The sequence below is a fragment of the Bos mutus genome, chromosome X (genome assembly GCF_027580195.1).
Source record: "Bos mutus isolate GX-2022 chromosome X, NWIPB_WYAK_1.1, whole genome shotgun sequence".
In the NCBI taxonomy this organism is placed as follows: domain Eukaryota; kingdom Metazoa; phylum Chordata; class Mammalia; order Artiodactyla; family Bovidae; genus Bos; species Bos mutus.
In genome coordinates, this window is record NC_091646.1 from 49736054 (window position 1) to 49754091 (window position 18038).

At 45.9% G+C, this 18038-nt stretch overlaps 1 protein-coding gene across 2 annotated transcripts in view; it reads right to left on the reverse strand.

Moving 5' to 3' along the window:
- Positions 1 to 1066: 1066 nt before the first annotated feature.
- DRP2 (dystrophin related protein 2) overlaps positions 1067 to 18038 on the reverse strand; it is a 46365-nt gene continuing 29393 nt past the window's right edge. For both annotated transcript variants that reach the window (XM_070365980.1, XM_070365979.1), the window contains 12 exons: positions 17633 to 17834; positions 17324 to 17409; positions 15538 to 15695; positions 14853 to 15019; positions 12552 to 12663; positions 10916 to 11052; positions 10527 to 10592; positions 10199 to 10264; positions 9224 to 9367; positions 6970 to 7207; positions 5745 to 5865; positions 1067 to 5432 (listed from right to left, as the gene is read on the reverse strand). In XM_070365980.1, the coding sequence (XP_070222081.1) occupies positions 5308 to 5432; positions 5745 to 5865; positions 6970 to 7207; positions 9224 to 9367; positions 10199 to 10264; positions 10527 to 10592; positions 10916 to 11052; positions 12552 to 12663; positions 14853 to 15019; positions 15538 to 15695; positions 17324 to 17409; positions 17633 to 17834 (1622 nt within the window). In that variant the 3' untranslated portion in view covers positions 1067 to 5307. The remainder of the gene's footprint in view (positions 5433 to 5744; positions 5866 to 6969; positions 7208 to 9223; positions 9368 to 10198; positions 10265 to 10526; positions 10593 to 10915; positions 11053 to 12551; positions 12664 to 14852; positions 15020 to 15537; positions 15696 to 17323; positions 17410 to 17632; positions 17835 to 18038) is intronic.

The following is an 18038-nucleotide window of genomic DNA, read 5'->3' on the forward strand; positions in this document are numbered from 1 at the left end:
GTGTAGCCCACCAGGCTCCTCTGTCCATAGGGATTCAGGCAAGAATACTGGAGTGGGTTGTCATGCCCTCCTTCAGGGGATCTTCCCAACCCACATATCATACCCAGGTCTCCCACATTGCAGGCAGGTTCTTTACCTTCTGAGCCACCAGAGAAGCCCAAGAATACTGGAGGGGGTAGCTGTTCCCTTCTCCAGGGGATCTTCCTGATCCAGGAATCAAACTGGGGTCTCCTATATTGCAGGTGGATTCTTTACCAGCTGAGCTACCAGGGAAGCCCCTGACAATTTTTAAGGCTTATTAAAAAAACAATATAAAATATGTCAGTAATGGTTTTCTACTGATTACATGATGAAATGAAAATATTTTGGATATATTGGGCTATTATTAAAATTAATTTCATTTGGGTTTGTTGGGCCTTTTTTATTATGGCCGCTAGAAAATTTTAAGCTGCATATGTGACTCACATCATATTTCATGTCAACTTCATTGACAATGAAGTCATAGATTGGTGAGAAAGAAGATTGGTGGTGGGGAAGAGGGACTGACGGGGTTTTATTTTGCCAGAAAAGTGTATTAAAAAAACTTACCACCAATTCACAGGGACATTTAACACAGACATTCCCCCAAAATATATAACCATAATCTCAGAATAAAGGATATATTTTTAAATTGAATATATGTAACTTTATGGAAACTCACTGCATTGTCCATATTTTTCTCTTACTGCTTTAGGGTGGTGAAATATTCCTCAGACTGATGAGGACAGTGTTGAAGAACCATTGCTATAAAGAGCTAATTCCACGAGTGAATAACTAGCTAATTTTTATGGGACCTTTAGAGGTGACCACTCCAGGTGACAGTGGTGGATGAGGCTAGCGGGGTGTGTCCTTTTTGTCCTGTAGGTGTTGGACTCTTCTGGTGTGTTTTGCAGTGTTCTTGTGGGTTTGTGGCCCCACCCTCTCCTCCTCTGCGCAAATAAGGGAACAATATAGAGTGTCAGAGTCAAAGAGCATAACCAGAGGAACCAAAGTAAACAAATACGAATTTATTCTTTCAAAGCAGAATTTAAGGGAAAGGGAGAAAAGCACCACGGTGAGTGGCAAAGTTAACCAATTTGTTCCCAGCCCCGCCCTTTCATCCCAAATTTTTCTAGACTAGTATGCCACCCTTTCTGCTTCCCCGAATACCACCCTTGTGACCACCAGCTCTTGTAGCCAGCGAGCAGCATCACAGGCTTCAATCTGGCCTCAAGACTGCCCTAGGGACACCAAAGACATTGAGCAGGTGCCCTTCCAAATGTGGCAGCTGTGGGAGGAGATGAAGCCTGGGAGCTTAGCCTTGGCCTTGAGCCTTTTGCTCTCCCACAGTCACTGGTGTTTAAAGAACAACAAGGAGCTGATGTATTCCTTTGTTCTCAGAGTCAGCTTTTGGCAGGAAGGCCCAGAGATAGAGGTGCCCAGCTGAGTAACTATGTCTCCACAGCCCTAGGGCAAGCCCCCACCTTTCTCCTCCAGAACTGTTTGTCTCAGGACAGTTACATTCTTAATTATCTGTCACTTACGTCAACAGAACTTTGATGAGAGTCCTGGCTTGAAATGGTCTCAGAGGCCATGATTCTGTCATTGAGAATGCTTGTTCAAGGAATGCTCTAGCCTGAAGTTGAATATGGAGCCCAGATCCCAAACACACACCGCAAGCATCATAGGTATTCCTTAAAATTTATCCGGAAGGAAATCATCACCCAGGATTGGCCTCTGTTTGACCTCAGGGTTTCTCATTACCATGGCCTGCCAGCCCAGCCCCTAAAGTACGACAAACTCAAGCAAGTTTCTCTACAAGGAAATATCTCCAAACTTTGGACCTTGAAGGAAATGGGCATTTGAGGGCCTTGGTTTCAGCCTTTCCATCCTGGAGGGAAGGGGGCATATCCTGGGTTGGACCCTCTCTAGGGAACCATGCAACAAACAGCCGGATGTCCTCCAACCAGTCAGCCTTCCTCAATAATTTCCCAGTCAACCTGACTCCACTCTGCTCTCACTGGAAGTAGAGGTACCCTCCTAATGGCTTTTTGGCCTCTGTCAGATTCTGTCGAGAATATATCACCTATCAATCCTAACTGTTCCCCGTACTATATGCCACAACCCCAGCAAACACTCACTTTCCTTACCACTGATGCTAATTCCACAAGTCAAAGGTTTTCATTAGGCCGCCTAATGAACCAGCAACCCCCTTGACCACCCTTCCAGTGTGGGGCCATAAACAACGCAGCATCACACGCTATACCTCTAGGAGATAAGACACACAACAGACGGCCTAACACACAACACATCTCAGGAAATCTCACCTTCATCTGAATTTACAGTGCCCAAAGATCTGTGTACCTCACTGTGGGCAAACTGTGAAGTAGTGTGGGCAAACTGTGCTGCCGTGACTGTCACTGGACCCTTGAGCCATATACTCACCTCAGGCATCAAGGTAAACACAGGACCACAAAGTGTCAGTGACCCATTACTGAGAATTCAACTCTTGACCTGCTGCTTCAGTCCACCTATAACACAAATCCTACATAACGAGATCTACATCTTCTCTACCATGACCCACTGCAGTTGTCATAGGCCCTCAAGAGCCCGAGATCTCTCAGGCAGAGTAGAGATTATGGAAAAGGAATTTGCAGAACTTTCCTGGTAAGATTGTTTCATAACATGTGCTTTCTTCAGGCTTAGGCAGGCATATGCCTCATAGATCCTGAGCTCTCAGTCCCATAGAAAATTTCTCCTATCCTTAATGTGCTCAGTTGCTCAGTCGTGTCTGACTCTTTGAACTACAGACCCCATGGACTGTAGCCCACCAGGCTTCTCTGTCCATGGAATTCTCCAGGAAAGAATACTGGAGTGGGTTGCCATTCCCTTCTCCAGGGTATTTTCCCAACCCAGGGATCGAACCTGGGTCTCCTGTATTGCAGGTGGATTCTTTACTGTCTAAGCCACCAGAGAAGCCCCTACCTATAATCTTGGAGAAGGCAATGGTACCCTACTCCAGTGCTTTTGCCTGGAAAATCCCATGGACGGAGGAGCCTGGTGGGCTGCAGTCCATGGGGTTGCTAGAGTCGGACACGACTGAGCAACTTCACTTTCTAGGCACCTACAAATATAGGTCCCTTGCCAAGCCTGCTAACCAATGTCCAGGCTCTTTGTTTGATGCCTACCTGCCACCTGCTCACCATATATTACCAGTTTTCCTGCCCTGAGACCTCATGAGCACCAAGGCAATTGTCATGAAAAAGTCTGACACCCTGAACCTGTGGCTTAGTGCCCCTTGGTGATTCTAGAAGGAGGCAATCCTAGGTTTCTGGACCAAAGCCACTGCCTTCCATGGCCTGCAGTAGATAAATCTAGTTTCCCAGCAGTTCTACCCACTGGCTACTGCTTGATTATAAGACAGCACTCCAACCACCTCACACCCTTCTAACCTTGTTGGCAATTTCTACTTTCTTTAAAGCCCTGAGTCAGACTTAGAAATTGGAAGGGGCAAGAAGATGTACTCTGTGTCTTAGCCTGGCTATTTGTTCCTCCCTTTATGCACAGGGTGGGTAGAGCTTGGATTTGCTCTATTTTGGCCCCTGAACCATTATTTAGAGAAGCCCAGAAAAATTCATCCCAGGACCAGGTCTTCAGGGAACAAGATTTGGAATGAATGAAGAGAACAGAGTGACTCTTCCTGTTAGATTCCTCTGTGGCCACAGGCTTTCTGTTGCTTTGGTCTTGAGGATGGCTCACCTCAAATATGAATGGAGAGACATCCTAAATGAGCAGCTAGGAGGCATCTTATCTGTCCATCCAGAGGCTGGGACTAACAAAGAGCAAGGCAGAACATTAATACTTCAAGAGGTATTAGAATTTAATGTGTAAATGAGGCTGGGGTAGTACTGATGTACAGTAGATATGAAGGATAGCTAAGTATCTATATAAACTTAGGCAAATTAAGTCAGTTGCAGGATTCTAAGTTATAAAGTTCCTTTTGACAGAAATCTGCCTAAATGAGACCTGACTCTGTTCAAAGTTCCCAAGCCTGCTCCCCTGATGCTCCCCCCTCCCATTATCTACTCTGAATAGTTTCTGGATAAAGGGATCATGGTATGTGTTGCCTAGGAAAAGTTAGGTAAAATTGCCTAGGCAGATTTATCCAGAAATCTGCCTAAGAAATTTGAGAATTAGGTTCATTTTCCAGAGTTAGAAAGAAAGGTTTTATGCAAAGGAAGGCCTTGCTGTTGTCTGTGTGGAAAGTGGCCAACTTGCTGATTTGAAGCCTGTGGACCCTAGGAAAGGGCTACTATTCAGGGTGGACTGTTGCATCTGCCTTCTGATTAGCTGAGGGATATCAGCCACCTCATCTGATTTAACTTAAGAGAAAGAAGGGTCACAGCCGTCAAGGGTGTGGGACAGTCATACTCCTCTGGTCTAGAGGAGGGCTTTCCTTTCCTCACCCAAGGAGAAGACGCCCTTGCTGAGAAGCTGCCAGCCCTCCCTCAGGGCTGTGAGGGCCGACTCAGAAGAGTTGGTCTCTCAGGATGCTGAGCCTTTCAGGAAAGAGGAGGATCCGGGGAAAATATCTAAGCCCCTACATATTTCTTTACTGTTTCCAAAAGTAAGGTGAAAATAGGAACCTGAATGAACTGTTCCCCCTTGAGAAAGGTCTGCCAGGGACTGAGGCAGACGAAACTGAAGATATTCACAGAGGAAACAACATCTAGGTAGCATCAGGAGGACTAGAGCTACACCCTCGAGCTGAAGTTACCTGACACACATTGCCCAGATTTTTCAGGGGTACTTTGGGGGGTGGGACTGTCTTCAGGCCACCCCTTCACCTCCTTTGTGTTGGGTCAGAGAGTAGGGCTAAGTTCTGTGTATTCATAATGCTGGAGCCTTGGGGTCATTAGGTGCCCTCCATCTCCATCATTCCATAGAGAATGGAAAGGGACCAATGGGCACTGCTTCACAAGGCAACCCATCTGAATGGCTTCCAAGTGCCATTAGCCTGGGCTGCAACAGAAGCGTACTGAAGGGACTGACCTCAAACTTGAAGTAAAGGGCACATTTCTAGAATCAGAGGAATCATGCCTCTCCCTCCCCCAGCCCCTCTACCCCCACCTCGCATACCACCAAATCTCTGCTGCTGCCCCGAGCACAAATAACTCCAGCTGAGGAGAGTGGGGCCAGCGGGGACTGGGAAGGTTGGGTGAAGTCTGAGGAAAGCCTTTGGCCAGACCAGGAGAGGACCATGGACTATAGGATGGGGCTCTGGTTCCCTCAAGAGGCCAGCAGTGTGTTGGCAGTCACATCAGAACTTCGTACACTGGGGAAGGCATGGCGGAGCTTCTCCATGATGTCCTCCAAGCAGAGGCTGACATCTTGGCTCTTCAATCCCACATCATCTGAATTGGAAAAGAGAGATTTGGGAAGACAACTAGAGATCCCCTTATGAGGTCAAGGGGCCGAGGTAGGATGCTGCCTGCTGAAAGATAAACCTATAGCATGTGTATCTTCCCAGCAAGATGCCTAGATACGTATGAGGTAATCAATATACATTTGTAGAATAAAGAAATGAATGAATCAGTCAATAATCCAATCATCCCTGACCCTAAGCTCAAAGACATGAGGAGGAACCAGTCCCAGCCCTAGCAGAACCTTGGGCAGGAGACCTGAGGCAAGACAAAGCCATGAAGGAAGGGGTTGAGGGAACTCACCTGCAGCTTCAGTGTCTGGAGTAGTTTGTCCTTTCTCTTGGGGGTGACTGCCTTCTGACTGCTGTGGAGAGGAAGCCAGAGACGAGCCTGCAGAGCCATTGCCATTGGATTCAATAGGTGGCTGGAAAGAGGTAAGGCATAACTTAAGTGACTTTTGCCTTCCTGACCTTACTTTGACAGACTCTTGAGCTTAGAAAGGTCCTTAGAGACCTCATGCCCATCTCTTTACCCTAGGACTTGAAGAAACTTTTGATGGTGCCCCAGTCAGTGGCTTCTCCTTTCAGGAAACTTCTTAGAATATTTAATTACTAAATACCTTCTTCCTTCAACACCAGGTATCAAAGGCTCCCAGTTCTTATAAGGATGGCATTGCCCCCAGAAGATCTCTTGCTTGTCATTTCAGTTATAATTAAACTATTTAGAACCCAATTCCATCTGGAAATATAGAGTTGCACCCCTGATCCTTGGTTCATGACATAATATCATTTGTTAAGACCTCCAGAAATTGATCCAGAGGTCATCCCTTGGAAGATCTGGTGTGGTATTCCCTGGTATGGATAATGACAACAATAGGTAACACTTATGAAGTGTTTACTAATATTTCTGGTATCATGCTAAATTCAATAAATGTATTATCTCATTAGATTTTTACCACAATTCCGTGAAGTTGGTATATTTTTATCCCTGTCTTACAGATGAAGAAACTGGGGCTTAGTGAGGCTAAGGAAGTTGCCTAACATTCTAAGGCCACTAATTGGCAGAACCATATTCAATTCCAGGGCTGTTGAACTCCAGAACCACACTACATCCTATACACTCCCTCTCAAAGAGAAAAGGAATAAAAAGTAACAAGTGATCTGTCCATAGCTAAAATCTTTCTTTCCCCAAGCATGCCAATTTGCTTCTTTCCAGCAAACATCAAAGCAGCAAAATCAACCTTTTGGATGGTTCTTTGAACTCGTTCTTTCAATACGAGATTCAAACGGGGGTTGGGGACATGAGCCCCCAAAAGCCCTCCCTCTGCCCAAGGCCCCACGGTGACTTGAAAGTAACACAGAAGGATGGAGTGGAAGCTCAGTGCAAGAAAATTGGCCGAGTGCTGTGATATAGTGGCTCCTTCATTACCCCATCTTTTCTGATTGTCAGCTCAGTGCTCTTTAGAAAGCCTTCCCAGCCCTCCCGTGCCCAGAAGCTGCTCAGGTTCTTCCCCTGGCCCCAGACCCACCTGTAGGAGCAGCTCCCTTAAGCGCTGCAGCTGGGACTCCAGTTGCTTGTTGTGGTCTTCAAGAATCTGCATGCGCGTCTCCAGGCGGCTCTTGTGCTGCCGAAGGATCCGGGCCTCAGCCAGCAGCTCCTCATTGCAGTGGCCCTGCGCCACCTCAGCAGAGCCCTCAGTCAGGGCGGGTACCTCAGTGGCCTCTTCATGCTGCCACTTCAGGCGCCTCAGCTCTCCCTGGAGAATCCTGTCAAGGATGGAGAAGCCAAGGCTGAACGTCCTCATGGGGTATTGACTGTCCAGGGCCCAGTGTCCCCTCAGAGCCATGCGTGAATAATCCCTTTGCATTCCCATTCCCATCCCCACTCCAGCCGTGCTCTTGCCTTAATGGCCATATCCATTTCCTCTCCAGCGTATGTGTCATTTACTCTGCTGTTCTTAGGCTGCAGCGCAGAGAGCTGACATTTAGTATAACAAATTTCTCAGCACTTTGATGTGCTGCTTTGGGGATTAATTCTGACCTTAAAGCCAGGCAGAAACACATTCTGCAAAAAAATGAGGCATTCGAGTCACTGACTCACCTACTCCACTTTTAGATTTTTAGATTACAGGGGAAGACATAAACAAAAGATCACCCATCTTTCCTCTTCTCTCTGCCACCCTCCTCTTTGGCCCACTTTAAACACCCACATTGGGTCATCAAGGAAACAGATTCCAAAGAGATGGTCTCCTTTGGGAGATATTACTTTTTTTTTCCCTTTTTTACAATAGAATCACTCTCTCTCCGGTGCTTCCCAGGGCCTCCCCACCACTGCTCTAGCACAGCACTTCTCAAAACACCCATAAGGAAAAAACAGGGGGATTTTTCAATCCATTGTGGATCAGTGTTTGGTCTGAATGCATATGGCTAGTACACTGGTCATGCCACACAGCACTTGCCACACAAAGTTCAACAATACTCAAACTGGTCTACATCCTATTCAATGAAGACAAGTCCACTCATTATATGCTTGGATATCATGGCAATGTCAAATTGCTATGAAAGTTTCTAAAAGCTTACTCTGTATTTATGTATTTATCTTGTCTTGAACCAGTAAAAGATACTTTGCAAACAGGCACTGTTCTAAGGACTAGCGACTCCAGACACAGTCTGTTAGGCCAGCAGCATGGGCAACTTCTAGGTTAGAACAGCAGGAACTGAGGCCTCACCCCAGGTCTGCAAATCAGAACCTGCATTTCACCGAGCTTCCCAAGTGGCCCGTATGCACATTGATGTTTGAGAAGCACTGTTCCAGGGGGTGATATTTATTCTAGGACACACCCCCAAAGTGGCTTAGATGCTCTTCAGACTCCTGCTGCCCTCTGTGCTTTAGGGAGATCAATGTCATCCCTGTAATCATCTTCACCTTCGCTCTTCCAGTCCTCACATGCTCTATGAAATATCATCCTCCTCTTACCACTTTCACTAAGTGATAAGGATTTCTTTCCAACAACTGAAAGTTCCTTGAGGGCAGAGACAAGCAGCATCTCTTCTGTATTCTCTGTGTTTGCATTCTCTCTGCCGGCATCTCCTGGGTACTTGGAGATACTCAGCTTGAGTTAAAAGGATTCAAATAATTATTAGTATTGTGTGTGTATGTGTTTATTTGCTCAGTCATGTCTGACTCTTTGTGACCCCATGGACTGTAGCCCACCAGGCTTCTCTGTCCATGGGATTCTCCAGGCAAGAATACTGGAGTGGGGTGCCATGCCCTTCTCCAAGGGATCTTCCCAACCCAGGGATTGAACACACATCTCCCATGTTGCAGGTGGATTCTTTACCATCTGAGCCACCAGAGAAGCCCAAGAATACTGGAGTGGGTATTCTAACCCTTCTCCAGAGGATCTTCCTGATCCAGGAATTGAACTGGGGTCTCCTGCATTGCAGGCAAATTCCTTATCAGCTGAGCTACAACAGGGAAGACCAATTATTAGTATAGTTAGCTTTTACTTTAGCTATTGAAAGGGCTATTTTAGAACCCTTTCAATAAGACAGACACTGGCTAACACATTATATGCTTGATCATTTTATCTTCACAAATGACTCTCAGACATAGGTATTTTACAGCAGCTCCTCATCCCCATTTTACAGATGAGGAAATGGAAGATCACAGAATATAAGTCACTTGTTCGAGGCCACAGAGTTAGGATGTGGAAGTCCAGGACTTGAGTTAAGCTGTCTGTCTCTAGAAACCACACAGATCTCTGCCATTGTCACACCCACCGGTTCTCATCCTCTAGGTGGGCTAGGATCTTCTCAAGCTCCCCTTTGCTCCCCGTGGCCATGTTGTGCGGAGCCTGCTGTCTGAAGGCTGGCTCCCGGTCTGTAACGGGGCTGGAGTGCCGTAGCAGGTACTGGTCCTCATCTCTGTGTGCGTGTGGGGAGAGGAAAGAGGGGCCGGGCATTGAACAGGGAAACAGCTCAGGGTGTGAGTTCTCAGCTCCCAGCTCAAGCCCCAAGACACATGTTGGGGAAGTCCCTTTTTAAGTTGCACACGGCAGGAAGAGGGACCAAAGTGTTCAAAGGTGCAAGGGTCATGCTTGGGGGTGACAGGATGCTGGGGCTTCTGGGTTCTACTTGTAGTGATCTGGGAAACAATGAGCAAATCAGTTCCCTTTCTGTGATGTTCCCCCACCCCATCCCCCTTCGCTTTCCCATCCCCAAGGGAATTGTGGCCTGCCTGAGTCCCAGTTCCAGGACTGGATTTATCCATGTAACTGACAGTTCCTAGGTCCTCTGAGAAAGCTGGGAACCTCCCTAGAAATGACAGGTCCCTTCTCTGGGCTAGAGCATCCAGGAATCTCTCTGGCCACACTTCAGTCAAGCCCCTGATATCTCCCCAGGGTTGATGTAACCCAAGATGGGGCACTGGCATTTTGAGCATAAGATACGGCTCATTTGTGCAACTTTAGATGAGGGCATATTATTCTTCCCTCAGAGTTGGGAATAGAAGGATGGGATATTACAACAGGAAGGGACCTTAATGGATGGCAGGGAGGTAGTACATCCTTCACTGCCCAGTTCAGCTGATAGAGGACACACTGCTTCTCTCATTAAATACTGCCCAGAAAGCAGCCTTCTTTCCTTAGGGTGTCAAGGACCCTAACCACCACACCCCTCTTCCCTTGAGGATATACCCTTCCCAAATAGTGGCCAAGGAGAGCTATTTTTGGCAAATAAGCAGCTGTGAAAACTCACATGCTGTCATCTGGGGACAGGCTGTCATTAAAGAAGGAGCAATTTTGACTTTCCATCTCAGCAAGCCTGGGAAGAAAGAGCAGGAACATAAGGGAACACAGAATATGAAGCTTGCTTTCATCTCAAGGACTCTAATCACACAAGGGGATAATCAGGGAGTTTGGGGGGCTGTCCCAACTCTCCCTCCCCCCAAACATTGGGCCTTGCTGGCTGCTGCATATCCTCACTGTGCCCGTCCCCCTGGTTATGGTGCCATTCTCTTGCCCCACCTGAAAACCCCTTCCCCCTTGGACTCCTTACAATTCTCCTCCCCCAAATGTGGTGGTACCTGCTGGCAAAATGCTCAATTCGGGAGTGTGTGTCAGCGTGTGGCAACATCGGGGAAGAAGCTGGCCTAGAAAAAAGCAGCAAAGACTCAGAAGACCAAAGAGTGCGTAGCTGGGCAGCCTGTCTCCTCACCACCACCCATCCACACACACCCCATCACCACCACCGAATTAGAGAGCTGGGCAAGAGCTGATGGGAACAAGATCCAGAGACTGGATTCAAATCTGTTTCTCGGGTCAGATTCCTGGTCAAGCCCCAACTGAATTGTGCTGTCACTAGTTGGGTTTGTCCTGGAGCACTGCCCTAGCCCACGCAGGACTCGGCCCCTTCACAGCACACCCTACGCTCAGTGAGGATGCCTGCAGCCCCTGCTCAGCCTCTGGTACTCACGTCTCATTGTAGTCAGCCTCCAGCACCGATTGAACAGGCAGATAACCTCGCTGAGGGTGTTTGCTGAAATAATGCTTTGAGCGGAATTTGTTCTTTAAGGTAGTGGCAAAGTCCCTCATGTTCTCACTGGATGTGGTCTGGGGGGAGACAAGACAGGGGGACTCACCCTAATGGGCTTTTCTATGGAGGTGTGGCTGCTCCACTGGAGCAGGAAACGTGACTGGTAATCAACTCTCATTCATCTTTACCACATCTCACTCCTAGAAAAAGATCTAGAAGGATATGTGCCAAACTATGAACACTGGTTGCCTAAGGGAAGTTGGGCTGGAGGGGTGGGAAACATACTGAGAAAAGGGGACTTTGTTTTATACTTTAAACACCTCTAAAAATTAGAATCTTTTACAATGATCATATATTTGTTAACTTTTAGATATCTTTTACATAAATTCTAGAGATGCAGAAGATGAGCAGGAGTTAGCGGATTATCGGTCTACCATCTCAAGCCAGTTTTCGTGTATGATTTTAATAAATGTTTATTTTTGCAGTGCATGGTAAGTCGCTTCAGTTGTATCTGACTCTTTGTGACTCCATGGACCGTAGCCCACCAAGCTCCTCTGTCCATGGAATTCTCCAGGCAAGAATACTGAGTGGGTTGCCATGCCCTCCCCCAGGGGATGTTCCTGACCCAGGGATTGAACCCGCATCTATTACATCTCTTGTATTGGCAGGCAGGTTCATTACCACTAGCGACACCTGGGAAGCCGAATGTTTATTTTTAGATGATAATAAAAGAAAAAATTTAAAGGGCAACATCACTGCTTCCATTGGGTCACACATGTTTCTGTGCCAACAAAACATAGAGAACAAATGACAGCTCATGGAGATGGATTATGGAGATGAGGAGAGGAGATGGGAGAGAGCAGTGGGGAGAGCTAGGGATATGCTTGGGACTTTGGTCTTATCTGTGGGGAGAGGGATAAAAGAGTTTAGGAAGCAGAGTTAGCTCAGGAAGCTAAGCCTGGAGCTGTGGGTCCTGAACACAGCAGAGGAGAAACTCTGTGGCTAGAGTTCAGGGATGCTGACCAACCTGGTCTCAGGAGGCTATGAAGGGCCCAGTTTTCAATGAAAGCCAAGTCAGTTTTGGAGACCCAGGTAAAGAGCATTCCCTCCCTTTCCCGCAAGAGACTGAGTAATGAATCTGAGCACAAACTTTAAACTTCGGTGTTGACTAAAAGGGATAGAAGCAATGACAAAGTAGCAAGTAAAGACCAGGGAACAGGAACGATCCAGGAAGCTAAGCAGGAAAAACTAAATAGAGGGATCAAAGGCTAATCACCAGGAACTGCCTTGCTCTATTTTTTTCCTAGACTTTTCTCTGCAGGAGAATAGTGAGTGCCTTTAGATGACCAAGAATGTCCTGGGCTGCTCCAACCAGTTGCAGCCCAGGTGAGGATGAAGGACAAGCTCTGCTAGAAGAACAGGCCTGGATCCCTCAAACCAGTCAGTCACCAGGCCTGTATGGAGGATGCTCCCCAGTGGAGAGCACAATACAGTTAGCCAGTGCTGGGCAAAATGGACCAAGCACCCAGAAGCTGAGAGCTGCCGGCCCCTCCCACCCAGCCCAGAGGCTCCATACCGGGGTGTAATACTCCATGATGGGGTAATGAAGTTTGTTGCCCTTGCTGGCTCTGCCAGTCAGGAAGCAGGTCTGGCAGATGTCCACGTTAAACTGTTTCAGACTCCGGTACCTTGGGGAGAGGAGAGGTTGTGGGAAAGAGGATACGATGTACTCTAGTGACCTTCCCCTCCCCCAAACATCCAAATTCACACCTACATTAGAAGAGGGTGAAGCATGGAACTATAACCTCCTGTACATGGAGCATTTAACCTCCTATACATAGCAGTGGCAGAGTCCTCACTAGCTGACTAGTCTTACTCCAGAGACCATAAATCTCCATGAAATCACATGCTCAGAGTTACAGGAAGTTTGGGAAATAGCATTGTCTCACCATCTTTTTTCAAAGGGAGGGTGGTATAAACAACAAGATCCCACTGTATACAGAAAACTAAATTCAATATCCTATGATAAACCATAATGGAAAAGAATATTTAAAAAAGAATGTATATATACACATATATACATAGATGTGTATATATACATTCTGAATATATATATAATGTATCCAAGTCACTGCTGTACAGCAAAAATTAACACAATGTTGTAAATCAATTATACTTAATGTTGTAAATCAGTTATATTTTAATTAAAAATATATAAAAGGGAGGGTGGGACAGGGGTAAAGAGCTCATTATATCAAATGGCCTTCTAAACAATGGTGGCCTGAAAGGGTACAGTTTCACAGGTATGATCAGCTTCCCTGGAGAAGGTACACCTTCATTATGAAGACAACTGATTCTATCAGCTGTGGGCATGTTGACTAAAAGTTATTCCTCAAAGTGATTTATAATAACTCTATTATGACTGAATACAGACCAGCCATTCAGATCCAATTCCAAAGCCTTCCTGGACTGCCCAGACCCAGTAGCATAGCATGGTGAAGTATCTAGACTTAGAGCAGTTAGAGGGTCTGACATCTTGTCCTAGAGCGACACCAGCCAGTGGTGTAAACTCCGCCTCTGTGCCTCATTTGCTTATAGAAAGCAGACTGGTTGTAAAAAGAGTATGTGCTAGAGCTTTTTCTCTAGCACAAAAAAGTTATTATTTAGTCAAGAGGTCATGTCCAACTCTTTTGTGCCCCCATGCCCTATAGCCCTCCAGGCTTCTCTGTCTGTGGGGTTTCCCAGGCAAGAATACTGTAGTGGGTTGCCATTTCCTTCTCCAGGGGATCTTCCTGACCCAGGGATCGAACCCACATCTCCTGCATTGGTAGGCATATCTTTACTGCTGAGCCTCTAGGGATAAAAACAAGCATTTTATGATGAAAGCCAAATTCAGGACAGTAGTTATCTTTGTGGGAGTAGGAGGGAAATTTCATCAAGGAAACTTCAAATATATTGTTTTGCATATTATATAAATGTTTATAATATGTAAATTAGTAGACATAAAATATATAAATATATAATGTATATATAAATATATTGTAAAATCTTGTTTATTTCTTCAGCTTGGTGATGGGTGCCCACCATGGGGTACTGGAGCCAGCTCATACCAGCTCATGGGAGTCAGTTGTTAACATTTCAGGAATTTTCCAAGTCGGTTGTTAACTATAGCTATTATTTAAAAATTAAATCATATAAGCTCACAATTAAGCAAAGAGTATTAAAAACTAAGGTGATAAATACTCAAGCTTATCACTTCCTATTTCTCTCATTTATGCTCTGGAGGTTGTCTACATCTATTGTACCCTGAGGTGGAAATACTATAAATGGTGTACAACTGTGCATCTCTTCCTGACGTCCTGTGGGTAGACTGACTTTGGCCACGGTGGGAGTATCTATATCATGGAAATTAGCCAATGCTCTATCAGGTTTCTCTTCTGCTTTCTGGAGAGTAGGCTGTGAACCATTTGCCAGCACACCTTTTGGTACATAGGTGTTCTCATAGGTCAGGATGCTGGAGCTTTTGGGTTCTACTTAATGCTCCCTGGGAAACAAAGAACAAATTACTTCCTTTTCTGGGCTGTTCTCCCACTCTGCCCCCACTTTGCTTATCTGTACATTTTTCTAGGTCTGAATACTTCATAATATAACTGAAAAAATATTCCATCTTTTTTTCTTTTTCAAAAATTAAACAGAATGCAATAGAAAGAATTACAACCATATACAACAACATACATATATATACACACACACACACACAAACAATGGATTAGTTATAATTATATAACTACATACTGCATCGTTTTGCAATATATGATTTATATGTGACATTGCCTATTTTTATTAGTATCACTCCAGCAGGTATTGTTTTCCCTACCTGAAGCCCTTGATGGGGCACTGCCTACAGATGGAGCACTTGGTCTGATGCTTTACTTGTTCAGCAATGGTGACCCGATGCAGAACAGCCAGCCACACCATGGATTGGGGCTCCAAGTTGACCCATTCCAGGAACTGTGAAGCTTCAATGACTGGCTTCCCAGTACTCTAGGGAAACAAGAAGCCCGACGGCAATGTCTGAGGCCCAAAGCGTCTTGAGCCTAGCATGGCAGCCCTCATGGGAAGAAGAGAAACAGCAGGGCCTGGGTTTGCCTGTTCTTTAGAGGTGTCCACCTTCTACCCTGTCCTAGTAGACCTGGTGCTCCTAGTGGACTCTGATCCTAAAAGCCCAGAGAACCCTCTGCCCTGTTGTTCTAGCCCAACAAACTCCCTTCCATCTGAGTACTTTAGCACAGGAAACTACTCAGTACTCTGTAATAACCTGTATGGGTAAAGCATCTGAAAAAGAATGGGTTAATGTGCATAACTGAATCATTTTAATGTACACCTGAAACTAACAAAACATTGTAAAGCAACTATATGCCAATAAAACTTGAAACAAATATCTGAAGCAAAAAAAAAAAAAAAAAAACAAGAACAGAAGCCCAGCTTTGAATCCTCCCTCCCTTCTTCCCAATCTTTGCCTCATCATCCCTCCTCTCCTCCCTCCCTAGCTCCATACTCACAAAACGGAAGCAACTACGGACACTGGGCTCCACGTTGCTGCCACCAAAGGCTGCCACTTCCCCCAGCTGCCGGGGCACCTGAATGGCCTCATGAAGCAGGACACCAAGATGGCGTTGGTCACACTGGCTGCCTGAGTTGGCCACTTGGCTGAAGAGGTCTGCTGGCCCCACCATAAGTCATCGCCAAGCCCACAACAGAAATGGCCAGGGAATGGTGTGAGGAGAAAGAGGAGAAAAAGAAGAGAGGGTAAGAGTGCACTGACTTAGCTAATGACTTTTGAAACTGGAATACCTAAAGGTCCCTGATCTTCTAGAAGCCCTCTAAGAACATTCTAATGCTCTCCCTCTTTGTGTCTGTCTCACTTTTTTCTCTCTGAACACAGAGAGGAGGAGGGAAGGGTGAAGAGAGAGTGAGCTGTGTGTGAGAGCAGTGCCAGACACAAATACACTGCTGGAAAACAGAGTCTCAAGAAGCAAGATCAAGGGGTTGAGGGTTCAAAGGTGCCTGAATATGAATCAAGGTCTGTCTGCCCTATCCCCTCCTGTTCATGTAGCCCATGTAGTCTCATACTGCAGCAATCTCTCAATTATCCACACAAATGAAAAGAAACACTGCACAGATACTCTATAAAGAGGACATAATTCAACCCATTTGGTCATCTAAGAATTCACTCTAAATGACTGTGGAACAGCCTATGGGACTTATATTTGAACATTTCCCTTGTGGAAACTCCCCTATTCCAACCCAATTTTAAAAAACCTCCTCCAGAGTTTCTTGTCTCTCTGCTTCATGCCTCACCTAAGGCCCAGAAAACTAAAACTAGAAGGCAGAGGGCCTGGGCTTTAGTTCTTGACCCATTACTAACTAGCTTGGGAAACCCTGGGTAGCTTATGAATCTCTCTATGCTGAATTTTCCTTACTTATAAATGAAGACTACATCATCACTGTCCATCCCATCTGAAAGGAATGTTGGGAGAAATAAATTACATCATAGCTATGAATGTACTTTGAAAAGTCTCCTTCCCTGTAAAGCTTTCCTAGATTGCTGTCCTCACTCTTCTGTGATCTTATATAGCACATATCCTTTCCCATTCAGGTTATTCTAATTATCACTCTAGGAAGTGCTTTCTCTGTACTTCTGTCTCCTCACACTTGAGACAGGGACCACATCTAACTGGATCTTGTACTCACCACATTTAGCACAGTGGTCAGTGAACATTAAATACCTGACAACTAATGATGCTGCTGCAGAAAAATGCAAAATGCTGTACAAATGATGGAGGATGGAAGGGAAAACAAAGATACTGTACACCAGAGAGGTTTAAACTTATAGAATTACATGCTGTCCACCCCCCAGATAATGGGATTATTGCATACTACCCATGTTATCCTATGGAAAGTCTCCAGCAGAACATGTGACATAGTTTGAGCATCAGATTGGGAGAGGGCTAAGCCTGGTGATCCATCGGGAAATGGAACTAGAAAGTCCAGGTCCTGGGTATCCCAGGATCCCAACTCAGATCCCCATAAAGTAATTACACCAGATCAGAAGGAAACAATGGCCTTGGAGTGACAGTGGGAATGATAACGGGCCTTAGACCCATCTTGGCCTTTGGCTGTTGTAGATTCTTTGCAATAGCCTGTACCAGGAAGCATTACAATGTAGCCTGAGTAGCCCTGTGCTGAGTCATAAGACTGGACTTCTGCTTATCTTGCACCTTTCTTTCTCCCACCACAACCCTCCCTCCACCCAACTCCTCTTCCAGACTTTGGAGTTGTACTCACACTGAAGTTTTTCCTTCACTTCCGTGCCACACAGGCAGGCAATGCCAGTCTTAAAGGACAATGCCCGCATCTTTCCACTGCGACCACTAGGTTTAAAAGAAGAGACTGAGAACTTGAATATCTGTAAAGGGTTAACATCTTGGCAGTCATTTCCCTCAAGGGGTGGATCCCAGCAGGGCTTGGTGCCACCCATACCCCAAGCTGAGCTGAGTCCAGATCCACCAGGGGAGCAAACCCTTCCCACTGTGTCCACTCCAGATATCCCACTGGAACTTCATCCTGGAGGCTGCCAGGGCAGCAAGGCCTTACCTATCAAAAACATTGAGGAGCCAGTTGAGACTCATGTCTACACAGAGCGGCACATTGACCAGGATGCCTCTTTCCTCCTCCAGCCGTTCATATAAGGCAGTCAGACAGTGAATGACCTCCACCACATCCATCACATGCTCACTGGCTTGCAGATCATGCTCATTGAAGATCTCCAGGGCTGTGGTTAAAGTTACCAGGTCCACTGGGGAGGAAAGGAGAGAAAGAGAAAGTAAAGCCAAAAGTAGAAGCCCAGGGACTAGACAGGGAGATACAGACACCAGCATCACCAAATCTGACTCCATCTCCAGACTAACCATTTGTAAGTATGAAATAAGCTTGCCCTTTACCAAGACACACAACCCAAGTAGGGAGAAAGCAGCAGAAAACCCCCTAAATTAACTTCAAA